The sequence below is a fragment of the Misgurnus anguillicaudatus genome, chromosome 23 (assembly GCF_027580225.2).
Source record: "Misgurnus anguillicaudatus chromosome 23, ASM2758022v2, whole genome shotgun sequence".
Lineage (NCBI taxonomy): Eukaryota > Metazoa > Chordata > Actinopteri > Cypriniformes > Cobitidae > Misgurnus > Misgurnus anguillicaudatus.
Genome location: NC_073359.2, coordinates 11,681,622 through 11,694,611, shown reverse-complemented (window position 1 = coordinate 11,694,611; position 12,990 = coordinate 11,681,622). Strand labels below are relative to the sequence as shown.

General features: G+C 37.6%; 1 protein-coding gene across 4 annotated transcripts in view; it reads right to left on the bottom strand.

Moving 5' to 3' along the window:
• tsc22d2 (TSC22 domain family 2) overlaps positions 1-12,990 on the bottom strand; it is a 28,535-nt gene that overhangs the window by 8,301 nt on the left and 7,244 nt on the right. For 2 of the 4 annotated variants that reach the window (XM_073861465.1, XM_055217301.2), the window contains exon 2: positions 5,310-5,372. The exons of the other annotated variants lie outside the window; for them this stretch is intronic. In XM_073861465.1, the coding sequence (XP_073717566.1) occupies positions 5,310-5,372 (63 nt within the window). The remainder of the gene's footprint in view (positions 1-5,309; positions 5,373-12,990) is intronic. 4 annotated transcript variants of the gene reach the window in all.

Below are 12,990 nucleotides of genomic sequence, written 5' to 3'. Positions count from 1 at the left end.
ACTACTTACTTTTGATATACAGTACCTGGTAGAGTAATTCAAGTAACTGTAACTAATTACTAATTTTCAGTAACACTGTACGTGAACATCATTGAAAAGCTCCAAAAGCTGCAAAGAGTTTTTGCAAGTTTCCACAATTTTTGCAAGTTCCCGCAATTTCTGCAAGAATTTCATCGCATAAAATCGCATAAATATTCTACATATTCCAACGCATTTTTAAAGAAAACGCGACAATCACTAAAAAACTCAGTGTTTTTCCGGAAGGACTGTCTTGTTCCACCACAAATTTACAAATGTTTTTGAGAATCACGTTGGAATTAGGGGAACACATTCAGTATCTCGATACTAACAACTAGTTTTACAAAAACAATAGGATGATTGTTTGAAAAAAAAGAAAATGTTTAACTATCACAGACCCTAGTGTGTTGAATATTTTGAATATGAATGATTATTTCTGTAAGATTTGTCTGTGACTAAGAGCCCAGAAGCACTTGGATAGAGATAAAAGAATACGGTGATGGTTTAATCAAATAAGATGGATCTAAAGTTTTGCTTGTCTGCAAATTTGATGAATAATGACTGTAACATATCTACTGTCAAGAGTAATAAAGAGACTGAAATTGTTTCTAAACAATAAAAAAATGCTGTAAATATGAAATAGTCTCAATTGTCTAGTTGATGTCAAAGCATAAAGTGCAAAACCCAATAATAACAAAATATTTCATGTTTTTAAGTGTATTTACTATATTAATAAAAAAAATGAAGTTCATCTTCCGATACGGCAACCATAAATCAATCATTCAGACTTGTTTACACACTTTTCCCTAAAATGTGATGATTACAAACTCTTTGAAACTGAAGAGACTCTTAAAATTATGATTCTTAAAGGGCAGGAGCGAACACGCAGCAAACCTATAGTAACAACATAATCTATCCTCGACATTGAAATTAAGTTGAATGAGTTTTTTCTTCCCACCTGGGTAATGAGTCACACAGAAATGCTAAATCCTTTTGGCTCAATGTCAGTGCTAACCTCCATGTTTTAAGATCTACCGACCAATTTTCAATCATAATCAAATGTCAATTTGTGCCTCCAAGGATAAAGCTAATGTAGTACGTGATGTACGATTTAAAATTTAGTCCTAAGAGATACAAAACAAAATGTTTCTTTCTAAAGCACACAAAATGCCTCAGGAAAAATTGTGATCATGCAAAATTAAACAAATGAAGCAGAAATATATTAAATGGAATTCATTTAAATTGAAAAAAGTTACAGATTCTCCATGAATGATTAATAATGTCAGTGGTTTTTAAGGTAATGGCATTTTTAGAGGCAACTGCAGACCTTAAATACTATGTTTACAGCTATTTAAGCTTATTATTGTTTCACATAATATATGGGTCCATTCTTTCTGAGCTTAACCTCTGTACCACTAATACATTCATAAATCAGCCTACAGGGGTTACATTTAGGGGTGCACAATGTGCCAATATCCAATCATTATTTTGCTAAAACTTATTAGAAAATCTTTATTAAATAATCAATTTAATGGTCCTCTAACAATGGTCGCAAAGTTCAAATAGTCTTGGCACGTGTTGTAACAGAAATGTTATCCTTATAAAACTGTACTAATATGTACCAATATGCATCTCTGACTTAGTTCACACTGTAGGTCTTAATGCCCAGTTTGAATTTTTTGCAGAAACCAGATTTTTTTTGCGCTGTTGTTCACATTATTATTTAAATGTGTGAACCATATAAGGCCCTGAAGTGACCCGCATGCACAGAAAAAGACGTGATGTCAGACGCAGCGCACTGTGTGTTGCGGAAATAAACATGGATGCTGCTCATAAAAATCGAAAGAAATGCGACACGGCCGTTCAGAATGAATTCACATTGCAATATATCAGATATGTATCCTATTTAGTAGGGATGCTCCGATCGATTGGCCGCAGATCTGTATCAGCCGATAACGGCATTAAATGACTCGAGCGGTACTCGCTAAATTTGCCAATCTCGTGAACCGATCTTTCGGTTTACTTTTGTCATCATAGGACTACAATTTAAGACATTTTTACGCAGTGCAAGCATTTTTACAACCTGTTGCTCATGTGCGATTTGCAGATTTGGATTTCTCTCTCTGCCTTTACAGAGATATGTGTATTTTCTATGAGGACGTGCTCCGATCCTAATGCTGCGTTTACACCAACCGCGTTTCAGGCGTCAAAATCGCGTCTACCGCGCCTAGTTTGCCGCTTGAACAGTTTGCATGCATTCGCACGTGTAGAGCGAAGTAGACGCGCGGAAAAAGCAAGCATTTGACGCGGGTCAGAGGCAAACTCCGCTTCTCGTGGGAGGGGCAAGTGCTATGCGGTTGTCTGTTTGCAAGATGACTGATGATGATTGTGCATTTACCGAGAGAGTTACCAGTTTGTATTTGGTCACCTTACTATAGGGGGAAAATAAACGGCGCAGGGCGATAAACATCACGTGACTCAAAAGTTAAATGTGTATTACAACTTACCAGGTTGCCCAATGTCCTCACTGACACTCTTGTAAGCGAGGTCCTTTTTATTCCTGTCTCTATAGAAATAAGAACTTGTGTCGTATAGTTACGGGTCACTGCTCACGGACAATATCAAGCGTTCCTACATGTTGAATGAGTGACTCCGGGCGGGGCTGCCGCCACAGCAGCAAGCAGCCGGGTTGGTGTAAACGCACCCTCATGCCGGAAGTTTATTATTTGCATGCATTTTAACGTTTTGACAGTGTAAACTTTCATTTTCATTACAGCTGTTCTTCTCCGCAATCTCTCTTACGTCTTTAAGCTACAGTAACCTAATTAATCTCTGATTAAAATCACACTGCTCTTGACTAATGCCGAGTTCAGACTGTAGGATTTTCAAACTAGTCGGGTCACCTGTTGTTTCACACTGCGTGATTATCTGGGGAAGCGTTCAGTCGCTGCTGTTTTAGACTGCATGATGGATTGGCGACAGGGGTTTTCATACTGCATGACTTTACCGTAAGAAGAATCGCCGATAACTTTTTCCCGGTCCACAAACTACGTCTCACAACCAAACGCACGCGAGAAGTGACGCGAAGGAAACAGCGCGAGGTCACACGTGCAAGACCGGAGTTCTCACGTGAGACTGGGATTATTATTAAAAATAGTCACCCGCAAGAAGTTAACCATACAAATTGCATGTGCGCTCATTTGGAGCAGAAAGAAGAAGAAATAAAAATTATGAATGAGGAAATGTTTGGAAAGACTCCTCCCCGAACTTCCAGCTGTCCTGTATGTTGCTCTCTCATTGGATGTAGGTCATCGCCGATGTTTTTGTCAGTCAAAATACATTTCACACGGAATGATTTTGAATTGCCGACTGGTCCAGATATTTAGGACGCCAAATATCTCACGGGTGTCGGCGATCCTCTCAGAACTCGTCTTTTATAATTCACACTGTGTGATTGTCACTCGCTTGCATGAGCATTGATTTGCCTGTGATTTCGGCCATTTGTCGGCGATTTCTCAAAACCTGTCGGCGAGTCAAAATCAGGGCTAAAATCGTGCAGTCTGAACTCGGCATAAGGAACTGTTATACTTTAGACGAATACATATATTTAATTCATACAGTAAAGACTGTGAAGTGTTTTATTTTCATTACTTTTAACAGACATAAGCCTTTTTAAAAGTCATATTAAATTTCTTAAAATATTTGTTGTGCGAATTTATTTGATTCTCTATTATTAAAACAATAATATACCTAATTACTGCAAGTTATATAACAAAGGCAACAACTTTACCTAAAAAATATTTTAACAGTTACAGTCATCAAAGAGCTTGAATATCAGCTTGAATAATCGGTATTGGCCTTGGTATCGGCCGATCACAAAGACAACAAATCGGTAATTGGTATCGGCTGCAAAAATCCTGATCGGAGCACCCCTACAATTTAGGACCACATGTGAAAGTGGCATGGGTCTGATTTGAAAAAATTGGATTTGTGCTGTTCAAACGTCATAAGAAAATCAATTATGGGTGTACTAATATGTACCCTTTAAGTACAATGTGTACTTTTTAAAAGGTTACCACCCCATTGACATCTAATAAAGTGCCTTAACACGTTTTCGTTTCTTCACTTTTAATCTCTATTTGCTACTTTTACTATGGAAATGTTTCTGTGAGCAACAAACTAGATATCCCATTTACCAAGAATTATAAACTTAACACAACCTATGCTTGTAAAAGGTTATGGTCAGTCAGTCAGAGCAGAGATAGCAATCGAGTACAAATCAAATCACGTCCGAAAGGTTTTCCTTTATCCATGCTCACATCGTTCTCATGCAGTCAGCTGAGGCACACACACAAGTACGCAAAACTGATGCACCATCATGCAACCAAAAGTTAAAGAAATGAATCTGTGTGAAATATGCTTTCTTTTTACAGGGTTCCCACACCTTAGTTAACTTCAAATTCAAGGACCTTTCAAGGACTTTCCAGGTCTAATTCCCTCAAATTCAAGGACTAAATGTGGGGACACATTTCAATTGAGAGCAAGGTTACATCGTGTTACCTTTTAAGATACATTGTTACAGTTTCCATTCGAGGGAACTCGCGCTGCGTCACTGCGGTGACACTTTGGGGACGCCTCCAGGGATAAATGTGTCTGAATGTATCAAATTCAACCAATGGTGAGGCTTAATGACAAAGACAGGGTGATGAGGGAGCCAGGAAGTATATCACTATCTGAAATACTGCCAAAGACGGCGTTAAAGGGATGCAGAAAGTATGACAAGGGAGACGCAGCGTCTTTTTCCCTTCTCAGAGAACAACAGTTACATACGTAACCCGAGACGTTTTCATGTGTCAAACACAACTATGCAAAAAAGCATTTTGGATAGTTAAACAGTTTAGCCTAAAAAGGCTAGACATTTTATGATATTATCCTACACTACACAGGGAATAACATGGATTTTTTTCCAGAAAACTTCTTGCATAAAATATATTCAAGCACTTTCAATGACCTGTATCTATGTATGTATATTTTCAAAAACTTCCCAGGGCCTTGAATTATTCCCCCAGATTTACAAACTTTCAAGGACCCGTGGGAACCCTGTTTTTAAATTGACACGAATCGATCTACCCCCTAAAAAACACTACTATTCCTATCAGTCAAACACTTAACAATCATGCCAACCATCTTCAAAAGAGCTACTTGTTACAGATGTCAGACACTTGAGCCAAAAATGCCATGCACACTCCATGCAGTGATGGCTGCCACAAGTGCACACACAGAGATCATACCCATTACTGATGGTCTTTGACCTGCAGTTTGGGAAGGCTTGATAGAAAGCTGTGGAAGGGTTCCTTTAAAATAAAAAAGTAAAATTTGAAGAAACGAACAGAAGATAAAACAACCAAAAATAAAACGATAACATAGATGATGGGGAAAGATCAAGCCCTTGTTTATACAATTAAATTATGCAATCTTATAAAAGATTACTGTGTCTGAAACTACAGTATTTATACCCTTTATACAACATTCCAAATATCATGAAATAGGGCTTAATTCAATCATTTTGATATGGAAACTCTGATCCCAAAATGGATATTATAATCAAGTTTTCCAATAAAATAAACAAGATGCATGAAATTAAACAAATGTAGTCTTATAATAAAATGTAACATTTAATGCAATAATATTGATATACCATTATTGGTATCATTACTGATCACCATTATTATATTTAAGCAATGTTATACAAATAAGTAAGCTAGCTAAGTAAGAAATAAATAGCTGGTCAATTTGTTCATCTATCTGCAATCTTGGCCCCTTAAATGTTAATTTTAGACCCTGCTTCAAGCAAAAGTCAGCAAAATCTTACACATGAAGTGACACTGAGTTGTGTCGGTGCCCCTAGCGGGAGCCCTGAAGAATTTATAGCTCTGAATGAATGTCAAACAAGTCAGAACAGTCATTCAGTGTGACAGAGACAGATTGCCATAAACAAACAATCCCATTGATTTACAGCCAAGTTTAAACAGCTTAATTTAAAGCAGATTAATTAACTTCCTTTGGCCGATAATGCAACACTGTGAATGTAATTCATTGACACATTATCCTGTGACCAGCTATGACTCATTAGCATGCCTTGACATCTAGATTTTAGGATTTAGACGAGCAAAGTGCGTTCAACGGAACTGCCACACACACTTATTGGTAAATGAAGCATTATGAAATGAACACTATCTGAAATGCGCAATGGTGTGTGGAAATGTGGAAGTTGTGAAGGATGGGAATTCAAATCCTGAGGAAATCTGCTCGGCAGTTTTCAGCCAAATTCTTTAAGTAGTTTCTGTGTGATCCTGTGATCATTTGCTTAATGTAAAGCGTAACTGCTTAATGTAAAATGCAAAAGCCACTTTTAGTACCTTATTAGACAAACTAGAAACAACCAATCATGTGTTCAACTATAAAAAAAGAAAATAACTGTGGGTTCACACCAGCCGCGCTTGAGGAGTCAAATTCGAGTCTACCGTGTCTAGTTTGCCTCTTGAACATTTTAAAGGTGGAGTCCACGATGTTTGAAAAACGCTTTGGAAAAGGAGACGGCCGACTACCAAAACACACTTATAGCCAATCAGCAGTAAGGAGCTTGTCTACTAACCAACATCCTTGCCGGGTTGCGTATGTGTGGGGCGGGTCTATCAACAGAAGGTCCAGATTCTATTGGGGTAGGGGCGTGTTTGTTTAGGTGATTTCAAATATCAACATTGGCTTTCAAACATCGTGGACTCCACCTTTAAGTTTACTCGCTTAATTCACGTGTTAAAGCCGAGTGTGAAATTCTAGTCATCAAGACATTCACGTGGAAATTCACGTCATGGGAGGGGCTTCTGCGACTCGGCTCGTCACTACTAGAGCAAGCTCCGGATTGGTTAACGCGGTGCGTTTTTTCACCAAATTTAAAATGTTCCAATTCGCGCATTTCCCGCGGCAACACTCAATTCACACTATTTGCGCGAACTAGAAGCGTGAATGAGGTGAAATCGTGTGTACCACGCTAAACGCCTCCTTCATGCGGCGAGACATCCAGACGCGCGTCAATGTGTCTTCCCATTGACTTAACATTGAAATCACTCGCGCTTGATGCCTCTACCGTGGCTGGTGTGAATGCAGCATAAGAGTTAAACCAAAGAGTGCACATAAGACTACACCACTATAACAACACCTATTACACGGCTCTCTGGAATACCCAATTCTGATTAGTCAGTCACGACATTCCAAGGTTAGTTACTCCCGGGAAATAACCACTAACCTGTTTACTGTCTACTTATCAGAGTAAGTTTTCATGACTGGTACTGCTTAAATTATTAATGAATCACCCAGCTGTCACTGGGGCTGTACCCTTTCAAAAAGTAAACCTTTGCACCTACAGCGTTTATATTTGTACCTATGGTACCATATGTTTACATATCTGTACCATATAAGCACCTTATTAAAGGGTACTGCCCCAGTGACAGCTAGGCACCATTTGTTCCTGACAGTATAATACGCTGGACAATGTAAATCTAGCAGGTTATCACAAAATAAACTTCATTCTTTGACAACAACCAAGTGGATGAGCATTATTAACGTAAACCACTTTCTTTTCGGTATGTTAAAAGAAATGCAATCTCTGCTTATCCTATAAAACGGATACAAATACTTTACATATAGAGAAACTATAAAACCCCAAAGGAAAATTAGTTAAATTCTCTCAGCAAATGCACAAAACAAAAATGCTAAATATGTCTTTTTACCAAAGATGAAAAGTAGCAAATGGAATTGCCCTGGAGAAGTGCAGCTGGCAAAAAATTATAGAGAAACAGGTTGACCTGGAAAAATGACATGGAAAAACTTGACATAAAAACATATTGGCCTCTGACACTGCACTTCATCTCTTTTTTGCAGTTTTGTACTTCATACTTTGATGACAATTAATCCAGAAAGGGTCAATCTTGTCTTCTTTGAATGAAAAAACAGCCATACCACAATACATATCGTTACAGGGATTCAAAATGATTCATATTGTGAAATATGATTTTGGTCATATAGCCCACCCCTAGATGGCTGCTATTAGATTGCATCATCAAAAACATAATTGTTCAGTAAAAATTATTTCGTCTTTTCACTTAAAAATCCTTATTTGCCATTGATTGCCAAACATTTGGTGCATCATAACATCAACACCCTATCAAGAAGCCTGCGATCAGGGAATGAACGGCACCTTGTGGTTCCTTAAAAAAGCAATAAATCACCCACCTATTTTTTTACCTTAAATGGTAAATGATCTTCCAAACTCTGTCCACAGTTTAAAAAAAGCTTTGCATACCTACATTAAAAAAAACTAACCTTTGTCTCTCCCCAAACAGGTACACATAGCATGTTAATCCCAGAAAAGTCCCTTCTGGGATTAACATGCCATGACATTTATGGAACTTGTAAAGACGTGAATAGGCATCCTGCAGCGCGGTAAGCGCGAATTGCGTGAATTGAGTGTTGATGCTTGAGTTGAAAAATCGGAACTTTGACGGATTTTCGCGCCATGTTAACCAATCAGGAGCTTGCTCTAGCAGTGACGTGATTACACGAAGCGAGCGGACGCAGAAAAACAAAACAACAATGAAGGACAATGATCTTCGCTATACGAGACATCTTCGTACTTTTACAGGAATTAAAAGGATCTTGTTTTGAAGAAAGTGAGTGAAGAGGTCAAACAATCTGGTAAGTTTACTCAATTTGAGCCATACACTAGATGTCACCTTGGGGTTCTAAGCATGCGTCAAAACTGCCACCATCTTGGAACAGGGGTCTTGTCATAGCTAGGTAAAGCTGCTATCTCCGCCTGTACTTCGAATTCATGGATGATGCCGAAGTTTTGTGCTGTGTATGGATGTTAGGCCTACTAGCACTATGCATTTTAGTTAGAAAAAGTAGATTTTCATAATATCAAAACTTAAATTTTTTTCTGGACACAATGCAAATACATGTCTGACTGTTGAAACGAACCAAAAGAAAACCAAGAAAATCGCATCCATGACGATTTATGGTGATTTTATTTCCGTTACATCATTGCCTACAATGACGCTGATGCGGGGCTCCCCTGTTTCAAGATGGTGGCTCTATTTGACGCATTAGGTCCAATGAACTGCAGTAGCCAAGGCGACATCTAGTGTACATATCTATGAAATTGAGCTACATAAGGCCCTGCAATGATGCGAATTTCCGTGAATGTCTCCAATGACTAGAATTTCACGCGCGAATGAAGCGAGTATACTCAAAATGTTCAATTGTCCAACTATGCGTGAATAGTGTGTTTTTGCCGCCTCCTCCGCGTCTGGTGTGAACGCACAGTAAAGTTGAGATCAAATGGCAGCTTAATAGAACAGTATGTAATATGCTGTTTTTATATGCTGTTATTTATGACCAAATTAGGAAAAAAAATCCACGCATGCGGTTTCACAAAAGAGAAATTGCAAATAATAAGCAAACTTAAGACGCTGATAAAGTCCACATAGTGCATGACTGCGAACACAATACACGTGCCTTAATGGAATTTTTACGGCACATGTGTAAATGCATGCACAGATTCCAAAAAATCATTGCCCGAGTAAATAAACCCAAATAAAACTATCCCTGTACAAATCCCGTTTTTTAGTTTATTTTCCGTAACCTGTGTGTAAAAGGGGCTTATGAAATGTTGAAATTTTTTAAGTTGAAAGTAACTTTGTATAGCGCTTCTCATACTATAAAATAAATAAACTATTGTTTTAAACCTGTTAAATTCAAGTATGTAAACTATATATATGAGGTTTAATAGAAAAGATAACCTTAAGAGACAAGACTCTATTACATAATTTGTAGTGCTGTTCAATGTTAATGGGCAGTCACTGAGCTTGAGGCAGGTTTGTCTCCATTTACCAATTGACGTCACGCACTTAGGGGAACGCCCTGCTGGAGGCCAAGAGAGCGCTATCTGCCACTGTCCACAGTTTAAGTGAGTGATTTCTTTCCTTTAGCCTAAATACTTAACAGCTGTTGTGCAATAAAATGCACTAACTGACGAGGAGAGAAACCTGGGCTTTGCTTCTACAGAATGCCATCAGAGAGGAAAACCCAGAAAAGAGGAAATTGTGAATTTTGTGTCATAAACGTACGTGCCTCTGTCCCCAGTGAGGGGAAACAATGGCAGCCATCAATATATGCCAGTATTTATAGTGACCACTTTATCAAACATAACCACTTGTAAACACTGGATATATGAATAATTTTTAGCCATAAATAATTTTTTTGTTATTTTTTTTACCTGGATTGTTGTCACGTATGGAGTAGGGGTGTAAGTTACAATGCATTGATATGGATCATAAAATATCAATATGAGGTACCTTGATTTTGACACTCTCCGCATCCTCATTATTTGATGTAACGTCCATCTACGAATTTCCGCCAAAGCACACATTTGCGTTTATTTCGTGTGCGAGTGTTAGCAAGTAAATGCAATGTGATTGTATCACAAATTGACACAAATCGTGGGTTTGGAAATATTTTGTATTTGGGAAATGAATTGAACAAAAAAATTGGCATTAAACCTTTGCCATCACCAACTGAAACACTAAAGACTTTATTTATTAAAATAAAAAAGTGTATTTTTTCTTAGTTTGTTGTTGTAAATGTCCCAAATGGGACAGAGATTGTGCCTTTTTAAAGAGTTAAAAGTACATGTTATATTGGTTGCTTAACAAGGCACGTAATAGTGAAGGATCGATAAATGAATCATATCGAATTGAATTGTAATTGCATCAATGAAAAGTTTGATGTACCGGATCCCCAGCAGAGATAATTGATACTGTATAATATAATTTAATATCCTGGCGGCAGTATAAGGTGAGACATTTTCCACAAAATCGACGAACATCTGGTCTGGCAGGAATCTGGCGGTTTTGGTGCCTATAAAATATGAAGTCGGGTGCTGTGTATAGTTCGTAAGTGCCCAAAACGTGTAGTTCATGTTCATATTTTATTTCTTTTGTTGAGAGGTGATTTAAATAATTGTGGCATGAAACAGACTAAAAAAAATGGACTGCCGTGTGCTGCCTCTCTATGAAGAGCCCAATGTAAATTGACGCCTGTCTTCACCGCCCAGCTACGACTCAGGAAGTTGCTCAAATCCCTATCGCGCCACAGAGCGCCACTCACATAGTTTAACATTAAATAACATCATATTTGTCCCAAATCATTAACGATTAAAATTGGCTGTTAACATATATTTTGCATTTTGAAGTAGACACTATCTGACAAAGCTCGCGCTATTTATTGTGCACTTCCGGTTTACGATACCTCCGAGTTGTCGTAGACGCGATGCTGAGCTGCGCGGCCGGTGTGCGACCCCCTTTACACTATCTGTGAAGGTTCATAGACCAACTCAAGAGCTCAAAGTAGTACACTTTTTGATAGCACTGCTCATTTTAGCAAATGTGTAGCAAAAACTTCCATATTACAAATTAAGTGTTAATAAAATGTATTTTACTAAGATACCTAACACCAGCAGTTCCTGTCAGGCTACTGTAAACTGCAAGGACTGCAAAACAGAACAGTCTTTAATGCACCATCTACGTGCACAATTCTACCTAAGGCTAAAAGTTAATCTGAACCCATTCTTCTAAACAGTTAAATGCTTTTTAAACTAAAGCATAGCTGAATTGACATCTTAGTCAGCTAAGAGTAATTGCACAACCACTGAAAGAAAAAATAACAGGAGAGATTAAGACAAAGTGTTCACATAGACTCGAGGGTTATTCTGAACTCTCTAATGCATTCTCAAAGTAATCCTGTAGGCGTTCACAAGTGCGTCAACTGTCATACCATTTCAATAAATGAGTTAACAAATTTAAATATCAAAAATATGTTAAAATGTCAAATGCTCTTCCTTATGGGGTTTATAGAGGAACCGAAAGTGATGAACTAAATATAAACATTATCAAGGGCCATTTCCTTAGTATTCAGTGCTGAGGACGATGTGCTCAAAGTGTTGCATCGCAGCTTCAACCATAGTTAATTCAACAACTTACTCCTAGCTTTAATAGCCTCAAAGTTTTAGCACTCAGAAACAAAACCATATCTGAAACAAAAAACTGCATCAAGAGAAAAGGGCTATGGTTACCCTATGAGATCGTATTATTATTTAGGCTCTTCTGAAGGTTTTGCCAAATGTTTTTAAAGGGGTCATAGCGTGAAAATCTGACATTTTCCATGTTTAAGTGCTATATTGGGTCCCCAGTACTTCTATTAACCTAGAAAACGTAAAAAAGAACCACCCAGTAACTTTGTTTAGATAAACCATTTTTTTGCAAGCATGTGAAAAATTAGGTTGTTCAGATTTGCCTGTTTTGTAAGGTAGGTAGCAAGACCAATTACAATAATACCGCCCCTTAATCTGCACTATCCAACCACGGCACTGCCATTTAGTGCAGAGAGAAAGAAAGAAAGAAAAGATAATTTACAGCCTAATTTGGCCAATTTGAAGGCCTACAAAGTGGTAATTTTAACATGCTATAATGAATTCTCTATGGGGTACTTTGAAATAAAATTTCACAAATGTTTTCTGGGAACACCAAAGACTTATTTTACATCTCTAAAAAATTCATAATATGACCCCTTTAAATGTACAGTATGTTTTTTTAGCAGCATATATATTTCTGTCAAGAGATCCTTCTAAAAATTACACATTGCATTTTTAACATCATAAGTACAATAACTATGTTTATATAGAAGGGTGATTCTCACGAAACCATTGAAACACCACGGCACTAATGATTTTAGCTTTAAAATGTGTAATATAGTAACATTAAAAAGCATCAGAATAACACAATACTGTGTTCTACCTTGCACAATGTGTGATTTCAACATAAGAATTTATAATTGTAAATTTGATCTCCTTTTCTG